At 43.1% G+C, this 13,002-nt stretch overlaps 1 protein-coding gene across 3 annotated transcripts in view; it reads left to right on the plus strand.

Moving 5' to 3' along the window:
• LOC134542860 (uncharacterized) overlaps positions 1 to 11,026 on the plus strand; it is a 51,839-nt gene extending 40,813 nt beyond the window's left edge. For all 3 annotated transcript variants that reach the window (XM_063387428.1, XM_063387431.1, XM_063387429.1), the window contains 2 exons: positions 5,528 to 5,785; positions 8,942 to 11,026. In XM_063387428.1, coding sequence (XP_063243498.1) covers positions 5,528 to 5,785; positions 8,942 to 10,533 — 1,850 coding nt within the window. In that variant the 3' untranslated portion in view covers positions 10,534 to 11,026. The remainder of the gene's footprint in view (positions 1 to 5,527; positions 5,786 to 8,941) is intronic.
• Positions 11,027 to 13,002: the final 1,976 nt, after the last annotated feature.

Here is a 13,002-nt window from a genome sequence, read left to right on the forward strand (position 1 = left end):
TCACACACGACAATCATAAAGCATTCCACTAGTTTACATAGAGTCATATGGTAAGTACACGACTAAGTCTTAATTCTTAATTTTCAATCTTCAATCGTTAACCCACCTTTACGCATCGCGCCCGTTTGCTGTTGTCATGTAATGAGGTCTGGCAAGTTGCCTTCGTTCTCCGTCCACTTAGTGAAGCTCACGGGCGGTCCGCGAACTAACGGCGCTAGTAGTAGTTGAACCCATCATTAACATTGCGTTTGATGGTAGTTTCGTATAAGAGTGGGAATTTTTTTTGAAAGTATGTTTGGTTTTTAAACTTTGGTTACAATTTAGCATTTTAATTTATTTTGGAGCTTTTTTAGGGGTTAAATGCACAGCAATAACTTGTAACTTTGCTGCAATTGTCAGCTAAAAGTTGGAGTGTTGAGAATACAGAACACAAACAAACCGGGATCTGCCATCAAAAAGATTGCTTGAAATGTTAATTGCGAATTTAAAATCAAGAATATTCGTTTGCTATAAATACGTTTTAATCATCAAACAAGTGTCTATATTTCAAATATGATTTTGAAGTCAGCAATTCTTATTTTTTATAAGTAAGATATCTACTCTTTATTTTTCCCGGTATTTCAGCTTGCCATTTTTTTTCTTAACCGGGTGGGTATAAAAACGACAAAAAAATTATTTTAACCGGTTAGGTATAAAAACGAAAACATTTTTTTTCTTTTAACCAGGTAGGTATAAAAACGACAAAATAAAATCTTTTAACCGGGTAGGTATTAAAACGAAAAAAAAGTGACTATTTTAAGCCCTAACATTCATTACAGTCAGGCGCAATACAAGAGCGAGGCATTCTCTCTCACCACTTCAAATTAACTGACATAAATGCGGAAACATGTTAAGGCATTGATGCAGTTTAGGCATTTACCCAGCACCCAAAAGAATGACAACATATTAATCTGGAAAAAAAATTCAAAAAATGAAACGGAATGAGGAATAATGTCATAGTATATACGAAGCTCCCATCAAACACAATGTTAATGAAGGGGACACCTACTACTAGCGCAGTTAGTTCGCAGGCCACCGCGAGCTTCACTAAGGTGCCGAGACACGCCGAGGCAAAGTACCTTTTTTTTTTTTTTTTATTGAATTAGGGTGGCCTACGGAGTTGAACCAACAGCCAGAGGGTAATTTGTCCTTATCAGAAATCATATCATATCGTCAGCAATCAATTCTCTGTATGTAAATTAACACCCATGCCTTACCCGGGACTCGAACCCAGGACCCTTCGCACCGTAAGCCGGTGTGCATCCGACTACGCTACGGAGGTCGCCGAGGCAAAGTATCTGAGTGATCGTGGTCTCGCACACAGCTTGCAGTACAGCTCTGTTGCCAGATTGTTACTACCCGGCTCGTTAACAATGAAAATCTTAATTGCACACCATTGTGCAGGTGGGGACGCCTGCCTACACTCTCTCCCACTGTGAGTGGGAGGGCGTGTAAATCAAAAGGGTGCCAAGGGAGGGAGTGGCGACACTCTTTCCCTCCAAGTTATCCGCTGGGTTTGCGCTGCAAGCTCAGAAAGACCACTGACAGACGAGATGAGGAGGGGGCTTTTCCCTCTCTAACCCTCACGCAACTGTATGAGGACCAAAAGGGAGGACAAGAGCCCCTCAAAAGGCTTGTACCTCCCCCGCGCTGAGGGGCTTCGCCCCAGTGATGAAAAGCGGCGGATTGTTCATTATAAGTTTTAATATATTTTACATTTTTACTATTAACTAAGTTTGGGAGTACCATAACATATTGTCGATTAACACTATTATTACAGTTGCCATGCTAAAATAAACACCAATTATTATTTCACAGGAAAAATTATTTTCATCAGTCGGTCACGATAAATAACAAGGCTTTCCGTTGAATTTTATGCTGTGCTCAAACGGAGCCAAACTTTATATTACCTAGTTAAATTAATGGTTTTTAAAAAAATTGAAAACTGTTGAAACCAAGATGGCGAGACTTTCGGTTACGTTGAATATTATCAGATGATGCTCTTGATAAAAAAAAATTGTATTTCCAAAATTCTCATCCAAAATTTCCCTTTAAAAAATTAACTTGTTCGGATATATTTTTTGATGAATTTTCGTCACATTATAAAGTTTTCTAAAACTTTTGTGCACTATGGCGTACATCTGGCAACAGAGCACGCCGAAACATGGACACCGCTAATGGCAGGAATTGTGCATTGGACATTAAAATGCACTCTGCAATTTAAGGATGAGACATGCTATACTTCTACATTATACACCGTCGCCGTGAGTTAATTACATTTAACATTATCCCGTTTCATGCATCCGACAAGACGCCCGAGCAAACATATTTTTGTTTAACCATACGTGAATGTTATCTGCCTGTATTAATCGAGCCTTGAACTTAGAACATCAAACAGTTAGAAAAAAATACCTATGACATAACATAGTCATAACTTCATTGTGTACCGTGACGTACTTAAGTATCTTGCGTAGACTCATTAAGTTTGTTTATCGACTGCCAAGCGAATAATAGCTAACAATAATAAATCATTTTCTATTTCGGTTCGTATAGTCTTGATGTCGTGGGCACGTTTGAGAGGCGAGTTGGCTTGATGTTACCGTACACCAGAGATAACTTGTGGGATTGAGTTATTTTTCAAGATATTTATTTTTACCTTGCACTACAAAAATTAAACTGGTAAAACTACTGCGAATCAGTGGAATTTCACTAATAATTTGTTGTACTGCTTTACGCAGATTCAAAAGTGGAGAAGTTTCAGAGCTGATTTGTGGTAATTTTAACAGTTTAATACTTAAGAATGCGAGGGCCACAGTTCAAATATGTATAAGGCTTTCTAGAACCCCTTTGGATATCAAGGAAAAAAAGGGTAAAATCTTTACCACGAACGAGTGCACCGTGGTGGCAGATTCATGTGAACATAAATTAAACTGCTAAATAAAGTAGAATAGTTTACTTGCTAAAGTACTGACCTAGCCTTGAAGGGTTTCTTTTCTCAGATATTGTGAGAAAATATTCAGCTGTCAAACTAAGTACTTTGATAATGTAACCTGTGAAAAAAAAGTGCGCAAGTCCATTTATTCATAATTATTCTTTCTTTTTTTTTGGGGGGGGGGGGGGGGTGGTTGTAGTCTCCGCGCCAGATAATTATTTTGTACAAAATTTTAAACACGGCTTAACTCTTAGACTTTTGAGTGGCTTAGATTTCTCTCTCTCCTTCTCTCTCTCCCTCTTTCTCCATCTCTCAACACATATAATTTATAAATATGGCATACTTGTTGCATAAATAACTGCCGCACATATAAGTTTAAAGCGATGGCACTGGATACTAAAAAGAATGTTTAAATTTTTGTAAGGAAAATGTATTTAATTTTACTTAGATGTCGATATACTCTTAATTGTGAGAATATTTGAGAGGCAAAGTAATTAAAGGAATTTTCTTGAAGAAAAAAAAGAAAGAAAACTTTCATTGTATAGCCAGGAGCATTAAATTCCAACCTTGAAATATTAATTATTGTAATCCATTTTTTTTTACTTTTATGATCCAAAAACGTTAAAAAAGTAACATTGGGAGCTAAATTATATATATATATATATATATATATATATATATATATAGAGAGAGAGAGAGAGAGAGAGAGAGTCTGAATTCGACAAACTTTGGCTGCACGTTCAACATGAATAATTATGTTGAAAACTTGTACACGACTTATGTCTAGTGCTTCGCTCCCCAAGGCTGATATACGCCTTTGAAGTTGAAGCTCAACAACTATTTTTAATGCAAATAAAAGGCCAAGTATTCACGATGGAACGCGAAGCATCTGGCAAATATTTAATTTGACAAAGTTATACAATAAATGCAAAACTTGTTGCTGACGTACAACATATATTTCCATGCATTTTTTTCTGTGACGTGAAAGACTAATGTGGTTTTTCGAATGTGAATTATTATTACTCGTGTAAAAAATGATAGAAAAGGTTGCCCAGTGTAATTGCTCCTAAACTTACATCTTTCGAGAAATTCTATCGAGAAATTCCATCATAAAATTTAGAACGAAAAAAAAAACTGCTGCGCTTGGTACTTATGCAATACGCTAAACACTTAAGTATTCAGGAGCTGCTTGTTGTCAGGGGCTGTGATTGTTGTGTGAGGTACACGCCATTGAAGGTACTTAAAAGAAAACTTCTAATCAACGGTAAAACTTAAAACTTAAAAAAAAAAAAAAAAAAGTGTGCGTTTTGCACAGATGCCAGGCGTTTCAGTTTTTGTTCTAAAATTTGATAGGATTTATTTGAAAAAAGTAGTTTTAAGAGCAATAACACTGGGAAAAAAAAACTAGGCGTGGTCAGACGCCATTTCCGAAGTTGTTTTTGGGCGTGGCAGTGCGGTGAGGGACGAGGTAGAAGTGAAAATAGTAATCCGTCCTTACGATCCCATGTTTATAGTATCTGTTTTTCACTCGTGGTATCCCTACGACCCTTCGTTCAACATAGCCCGAAGATCCCTCAGTAATAGTATCCCTACAATTTTTGAACCGCTGTAGCATGAACGAATTTTCAAGATCAGGGAAGTGCGCACACAGAGAGAACACTAGACGTCTAGATTGAAGCCTCTTTATGAGCCACTGTTTTATTTCCTGTTACTCGCATGCCAACAAAGAGTAAAAATTTGTTTTTGCCTGTTTTTTAGTAAATGGTCGTAATCAAGTTTTAAAAAAATGTAATGAAATCTTATTTTTATCAGTACACTCATAAATAAACATCGTTCACGTCGAGATACACTAGTGTCTCTGCAGTCGAAAACAGATGATACAAATTAGAAGAAATTCGAAGATAAATGCGTAAATTTCACAGTTTCTTCTCTGCGTACCTAGGCATCTATTACTGGGAAGCCTACGATTCACGCCGAGTATTCGACATGCCCGAACATTACCGAATACCTGCCTTCGGGTGACTTCGGAATTCTTTTGTTTAGGTGAAAAAACGCATTTTTTTTATTTTGCCGTGTTTTAAAGTTTTTATAATGTAACTGACCTGGCATAACAAACCGGGACAAAGGATGAACCGTAGGAACTCACGGATTTTTTTTTTTTTACCTATTTCTTGCACACCAATATCCAAACAACAAATAAATTTTAAGTTAATTACATCGCATTTTAATTCGATGAAATCGCAAGACGAATGTAAAAGATAAGAATGTTCGTATATTTACTCAAATATTAGTCTTAGTTTTAATGGCTTAGTTTGTATTATTGTTACGAAACTTCCTACTGTTATTTGTTTATGTCCGGCATTTAAAACAGACTTTTTTTTCACCTAAACAAAAGAATTCCGAAGACACCCGATGGCAAGTACCTATTCGGTAATGTTCGGGCACGTGGAATACTCGGCGTGAATCGCAGGCTTCCCTCTACTACTCGATCTTGCACACTTGGGGAACAGGACCCGTGTCCCGAAGGGTAGTCACGTGAGCGGGCCTGCCTTCCAGCCTGCGACATGGTGGGCTTCCACGTGGAGGACTACTGCCTCAACTTCATCGACTGCTGCTCGCGGCGGCTGGGCTGCCGCGTGGACCGCAGCAAGATGCTGGTGGAGATCGCCGGCCGCACGGTGCACGTGAAGGCGCTGCCCATCGGCATCCCCTTCGACCGCTTCCAGGAGCTGGCCGAGACCACGCCCAAGTTCCTCAAGATCTCCGACCAGGAGAAGATCGTCCTGGGAGTGGACCGGCTCGACTACACCAAGGGTGAGCCCCCCCCCCCCCCCCCCCCCCCCAATCCACCCTGTCTCGCCAACCGGGGCATCTAGTGTGTGTGTGTGCAAGTCCAGGAACCTACTACTGGCTCGCTGTAGGAAAGGTTTTGATGGAGATTAAAAACCTGACGAAAACTAGCTTCTACTGCGCAGCTTTGGTTCCCCCCCTCCCTCCTTCTTAGCGAGACAGAGAATTTCCGTCACTCCCCTCTCTATCGCAAAGAAGGAATTTGGGGGAGGGGGGGGGCCTAAGTTGCGCAGTAGAAGCTAGTTTTCGTCAGTTTTTAATCTCCATCAAAACCTTTCCTACAGCGAGCCAGTAGTAGGTTTCTATGACTCGCCCAAGATGCACCCCGCACTTTTCGTAGAATCACTTTGGATCAACGGGCGGAGGCGCGTGTCTTGTCGGATAAGTTTGGTCACACGGGCCTGTGTGTGCGCGCTGGTAGGTTGTGTGATGCTGAGGAAATTTAGGTGAGCCTGTCGTCGGCGGGGCTAACTGGCGTGATGTGTAGTGTCAAGTCGGTGAGCATTAGAAGGCGTGCAAGTGCGCTGAAATTGCAAAGTGGCCTAGTTAAACTCGGGAGCCCGGCAGCTCCCAGCGCGCTGTGTCGCATGAAGTTGGATGGCCGTGACGTCACCGGAAAACCTCACACTAACGCAGCCGTGTGCTGTTTGACCAAGTTTCCATCGGATACTTTGCATACAGGACGTTGCATGCGATCGGCCATTAAAATTCGTGCCTAACGAAAACGACATCCGTTTCCGTCTCAACGGATTCCTCAAAATGGCGAAGAGCTCATGCCCGATTAAATAGGTTTTTAAAAAAAGTTAAATAACTAAAATAATAATAATATGAATGCCGTAATCGAAAATATTTTATGCGTAAAAAATGAAATTATGTTTCTATAACTTAAAAAAAAACTGAAAAGCTGTTCGATTATATAACGAATATTATTGTGATTTAAATTTATTCATGTTCAAAAATTTTAAAAATGCAAAATCATAATAACAAGTTAAAAATTCCGTTCAGCACTGTGACTCAATTTCAAAATCGAGAGAAAAAAAATGGAAATGTTTGAGATACCTCAGACCATTGCTGGTTTACACTGTAGGTACGTCATAGAGAAACCTCAAGGACAGACAAAAAGTATGAATACACAGACACAACTAACACAAGCCAAAATCAGCTGATGCAAAAGTTAAGTATATGTACAGCACAGAGAATTCCGTGGATTTAATTAATCACAAAAATATCACAACACAGATGGACTTGGTGAGTTGACAACGACGACACAGTTGCAAAAATAACGGTAGTTCCAAACAACAACCTTGGATAACACAGCCAGCAACTGTTTATGAATTTAACATGTGTCATTAGCTGATTTTGGCTTGTGTTCTGTGTGTTTGTGTACTCATATTTCTGTGTCCGTTATTAAGGTTTCTCTGTGACATCCAGTGTAACCAGCGATGGTGTATGTCAATAAAATCGTGTTTAATAAATCTTTACAATTGCAAGATTCATTTAAAAACTGTTCCACAACAGAATCCCTACAATATTTGTACCGCTGAAGCATGAACGAATGGATGACCGAGCTTTACCAGATATCAGGGAAGTACAAAAACACGGAGCATTAGATGTCTAAATTGAAGCCGCTTTATGAGCCACGTTTTATATCCTGTTATTCGCATGCCAACAAAGCGTAATCATCTGTTTTTGCCTGTTTTTTAGTAAATGGTCGTAATTAAGTTTTAAAAAATGTAATGAAATCTTATTTTTATCAGTACACTTATAAATAACCACCGTTCACGTCGAAATACACTAGTGTCTCTTCAGTCGAAAACAGATGATACAAATATGAAGAAATTCGATAATAAATGCGTCAATTTCACTGTTTCTTCTCTGCATCTATTACTTGATCTGCACACTTGGGGAATAGAACCCGTGTCCCGGCTTCGTGTGAGATGCGAGTGATCTGACCACTTAAACGCTGTATTGAATAACGCACATAACAAAGTGGCAAATGATACTTCCAATAACTGTCTCTCAACTTCGTTCACCATGTCACGGGTTTTGGCGGTTCTGTTGGCAAATGTTGGACCCTAAAAGTAGATACTTGACAGCCTGTTAACGTAAGTCTAGCTTGAGTTCGTGTGGTGCAGACTTTAGGGTTGGCCGTGTGCATGTAGCCTCTGTGTTGAGCTGTTGAGTGTGAGGAGGTAGTGGAGGAGGTAGTGGAAGAGTGTGAGGAGGTAGTGGAGGAGGTAGTGGAGGAGTGTGAGGAGGTAGTGGAGGTAGTGGAAGAGTGTGAGGAGGTAGTGGAGGAGGTAGTGGAGGAGTGTGAGGAGTAGTGTGAGGAGGTAGTGGAGGTAGTGGAAGAGTGTGAGGAGGTAGTGGAGGAGGTAGTGGAGGAGTGTGAGGAGGTAGTGGAGGTAGTGGAAGAGTGTGAGGAGGTAGTGGAGGAGGTAGTGGAGGAGTGTGAGGAGGTAGTGGAGGTAGTGGAAGAGTGTGAGGAGGTAGTGGAGGAGGTAGTGGAGGAGTGTGAGGAGTAGTGTGAGGAGGTAGTGGAGGTAGTGGAAGAGTGTGAGGAGGTAGTGGAGGAGGTAGTGGAGGAGTGTGAGGAGTAGTGTGAGGAGGTAGTGGAGGTAGTGGAAGAGTGTGAGGAGGTAGTGGAGGAGGTAGTGGAGGAGTGTGAGGAGTAGTGTGAGGAGGTAGTGGAGGTAGTGGAAGAGTGTGAGGAGGTAGTGGAGGAGGTAGTGGAGGAGTGTGAGGAGTAGTGTGAGGAGGTAGTGGAGGTAGTGGAAGAGTGTGAGGAGGTAGTGGAGGAGGTAGTGGAGGAGTGTGAGGAGTAGTGTGAGGAGGTAGTGGAGGTAGTGGAAGAGTGTGAGGAGGTAGTGGAGGAGGTAGTGGAGGAGTGTGAGGAGTAGTGTGAGGAGGTAGTGGAGGTAGTGGAAGAGTGTGAGGAGGTAGTGGAGGAGGTAGTGGAGGAGGTAGTGGAGGAGTGTGAGGAGTAGTGTGAGGAGGTAGTGGAGGTAGTGGAAGAGTGTGAGGAGGTAGTGGAGGAGTGTAAGGAGTAGTGTGAGGAGGCAGTGGAGGTAGTGGAGGAGTGTGAGGGTACAGAGGCGTGTCGTGTCGTGTCGTGCGCAGGCCTGGTGCACCGCGTGCTGGCCTTCGAGCGGCTGCTGGAGCGACACCCGGAGTACGTGGAGAAGCTCACCCTGCTGCAGATCTGCGTGCCGTCGCGCACCGACGTGCGCGAGTACCAGCAGCTCAAGGAGGACATGGACCAGCTGGTGGGGCGCGTCAACGGCCGCTTCTCGCGGCCCAACTGGTCGCCCATCCGCTACATCTACGGCAACGTGAGCCAGCAGCAGCTCGCCGCCTTCTACCGCGACTCGGCCGTGGCGCTGGTGACGCCCCTGCGCGACGGCATGAACCTCGTGGCCAAGGAGTACGTGGCGTGCCAGATCGGCGAGCCGGGCGTGCTGGTGCTCTCGCCGTTCGCCGGCGCCGGCGGCATGATGCACGAGGCGCTGCTCATCAACCCCTACGAGCTGAACGAGGTGGCCAACACGCTGCACCGCGCGCTGCAGATGCCCCTGGACGAGCGGCAGCTGCGCATGAAGCACCTGCGCCAGCGCGAGAAGCTCATGGACGTGAACTGCTGGATGAACTCGTTCCTCGCCACCATGGGCGCCATCGAGTCGCCCGACGACGACGACCCGCTCTCCAACCAGATGAGCCTCACGCTCGACGACTTCGACCTGTACCTCAGCAGCCACATCGACGACGAGTGCAAGCTGAGCCTGATCCTGGACTACGACGGCACGCTGGCGCACCTCACCTCGCACCCGGACCTCGCCATCATGCCGGCGGAGACGCGGCGCGTGCTCGAGCGCCTGTCCAGCATGCACGACGTGAGCGTGGCCATCATCTCGGGCCGCGGCCTGGAGAACGTCAAGAAGATGGCGGCCATCGAGAACGTGACGTACGCGGGCAGCCACGGCATCGAGATCCTGCACCCGGACGGCACGCGCTTCGTGCACCCGGTGCCGTTCGAGTACTCGGAGAAGCTGAAGGAGCTGGCGCAGGTGCTGGCGCGCGAGGTGGGCCGCGACGGCGCGTGGGTGGAGCAGAAGGGCGTGGTGCTGACCTTCCACTACCGCGAGACGCCGCCCGACCGGCGCGAGGCCATCGTGCGGCGCGCCCGCCAGCTGTTCGACGAGGCGGGCTTCGAGCCGCACCAGTCGCACATGGCGCTGGAGACCCGGCCGCCGGTCCGCTGGGACCAGGGCCGCGCCTGCCTGCACATCCTGCGCACCACGTTCGGCGCCGACTGGTCGGAGCGCGTGCGCGTCGTGTACGCCGGCAACGAGGGCGCCATGATGGCGCTGCAGGGCATCGCCTGCACCTTCCGCGTCGACTCGTCGCCGGTGGTGCGCACGGCCGCCAACTTCCGGCTGGCGGGGCCCGACGCAGTGCTCACCATGCTGCGCTGGATCGAGAAGGAGATGGGCAAGAGGGCGCCGCGCCTACCCCGGTCCCCGCGCGCCGCGCACCGCTCCCCGCGCATGCACAAGAAGGGCAGCGACTCCCTGCGCATCCTGGAGACGGAGCTGGCCTTCGACGACCACGGCGAGGACGTCATCCTGCCGGCGAGGCGGTCTCCCAAGTGCTGCGGCAGCCCCAAGCAGAACCACGTGCTGCTGCCTCGCCTGCTGAGCGACGAGGCCGTGTGAGCCCCCGCCAGCCGCGCGGCCCTGCGCCTTGCTTCAGTTCATTCCACATTCACTCCTGCCATGTGGGTCATGTGCTTCAAGTTCATGTTCTAGTCAGTTTTTAAACTTTTTTACTGATCATCATTCTTTTAAAATTGTTTAAAAAATATATATTTAAAAAAACACTATTAATTGTTTGTTGATTTAGATCGAGGTCGATGATATCTTCTTTTCAGAGAGTTGACATAAGTGTTTAATGACTATGTTTCATAATTATGACTGATAAAATACCAAAAAAAAAAACATATATTTTTCGTACATTAATATTATTTATTCATTGTGTAAGCTAAAGTTCATGAATGCTTTGGTTTTTATATGTATGTATATAAATACCCGTTTTAGACAGCTAGTGTAAATAGTTTCACATTATCCATATATTATTTACTATGTAATAGATTTATGTATGAGCGATGAGAAACAAAAATAAAATAAAACATTTTAAATATATGTCTAATAAGTTGAGTTTAATTATGAAACACTGTGCACACTATTTTGAAACACATTTATTACTACATATTATGAACATACATAATATAGTCGAGGTGATTTATGTGGAAAATAATAGCAATGGTACTGCATTTTCTTTAAATTGAAATGGATGTTGCGAAAAATTAAAATTAAAATCAGCTGGTACACGATATTGTTGTGACAGGCCAAAAAAAGTGAATGTATATATACTTTTATTTGAAAATATGCTATAAGCAATAGAGGAAATGAGGGGCGATGAAATGAGGATTATGCATTGACTGAATTAATAGGTGGAGACAATGGGAGTACCTCGAGAGAACCCATGGCATACGGCCATGTAACTGCTTGCGAAAATTCGATATTCTACCTCGTTGGGAATCGAATCAGGTGGTGGGAGGCGTGTAGTCTGATCACTCAACCACAGTTACCTACCCCTAAATAATATGATAGTGTATGGTGTGTTTGGATGTGGATGTTACCAAAGTGATATACAAAAAAAGACTACAAATGCACACATAAACCCTTTTAAAAATTATCACAATTACATTGACCATAAAAAAGGCAATAAAATCAATAATAGTGTGTGGTTTTGAAAATGCATGAAATACGAAGGAAAAAAAATAATAATATAGAGTAAAATTAAAACAAAGGTAAGAAATATACAACTGTATAAAGATAGTTTTACATACTATTTTTCTTTCAGCAGAGCTATTGGATAATATTTGAATATATTTACAAAATATTGATGTTCTTTCTGCTTATTTAATGCGATGAATCGATACCGGAACATGCAACATAGCGCCAATATCGAGGGATCGCGCAAATCATGGTCAATAATCCTCTCCAACCAATCCGGTAAACAGTAAAATAAATAGGTAGGTTAGACTATCATTATACATATATAATTCTGTGTGCGGGAACCACACCATGTTAGAGCAACATGCCATTACATTATTAAGTATAATATATAATAATAGTGTACAATATGTAGTTGTAGTTCAGGTGCCTAGCGCAGGGTGTCTGACATCTTGGATAGTGACATAACTGCAGCTATCTTGAATGAACTTGACCCCGGCCGCCATCTTGTATTCTAGAACCTTCCACCACTTTGCTTTCGAGAATTTGCGCCATATAAGATTATGACATCACATCGCCCTATTGTTTTAGTCCACTAGAGGCTGCTGTAAAGTTTTCGTCTGCTGGAGGCCATCGTACTGTTTTTGTCTGCTGGAGATTACCATATTGGATGATGTAAAGTCTGCCATATTTGTTTCTGCTGTTTGTTCCTAGAGTGCACATAAGTTCGATGTTCCAAATACTTACCAGTTTTGGTTCGACCCTTATATACATCTTTAATTTAATTTTTAATGCAAAATAAATTAGAAACCAGGAAATTTCAACCATACAGTTCGGACCTCAGGCATGGGAAACTTACACCTTAGACCTCGCTTCCATCTATACTTATACCAGTATTATATAATTAAATAAGGTATATACAAAAATAACACATACTGCCTCGTGATGTTTTTAATATGAAGGAAAAAAGCAGTAACCTACCTGTTGGAATACGAAATGCTATCTTGGTTTATAAAACTTGCTACTAGAAGTGCTAGTGTCGCTTATTGTACACATCATGCACCAATGTGTGCTGCCGATATCTTATGTTTTTAACACTTACTACTAAAAACACTAGTGTCGCAAATAACATCCATCGTCTGCTAGAGTGCCCTGCCACCATCTTGGTTTAATTTTATATTTATTTAAGTGTAGTAGTTTTAATCACCAGAATGTCCTAACATTCGCCATATTGTTGGTCAACTTGGCTGTCATATTGAAAATGTATAAATATCAACCAAAAAATTAGGAAATAATTACAAATATCATTTTTAGAATACCTATTTATATATATATTAATTGATTCGATCGATTCCTATCCTCGGTTCGATCCTTGGCTGGGGGGCC

This window comes from Bacillus rossius (genome assembly GCF_032445375.1).
Source record: "Bacillus rossius redtenbacheri isolate Brsri chromosome 9 unlocalized genomic scaffold, Brsri_v3 Brsri_v3_scf9_2, whole genome shotgun sequence".
Lineage (NCBI taxonomy): Eukaryota > Metazoa > Arthropoda > Insecta > Phasmatodea > Bacillidae > Bacillus > Bacillus rossius.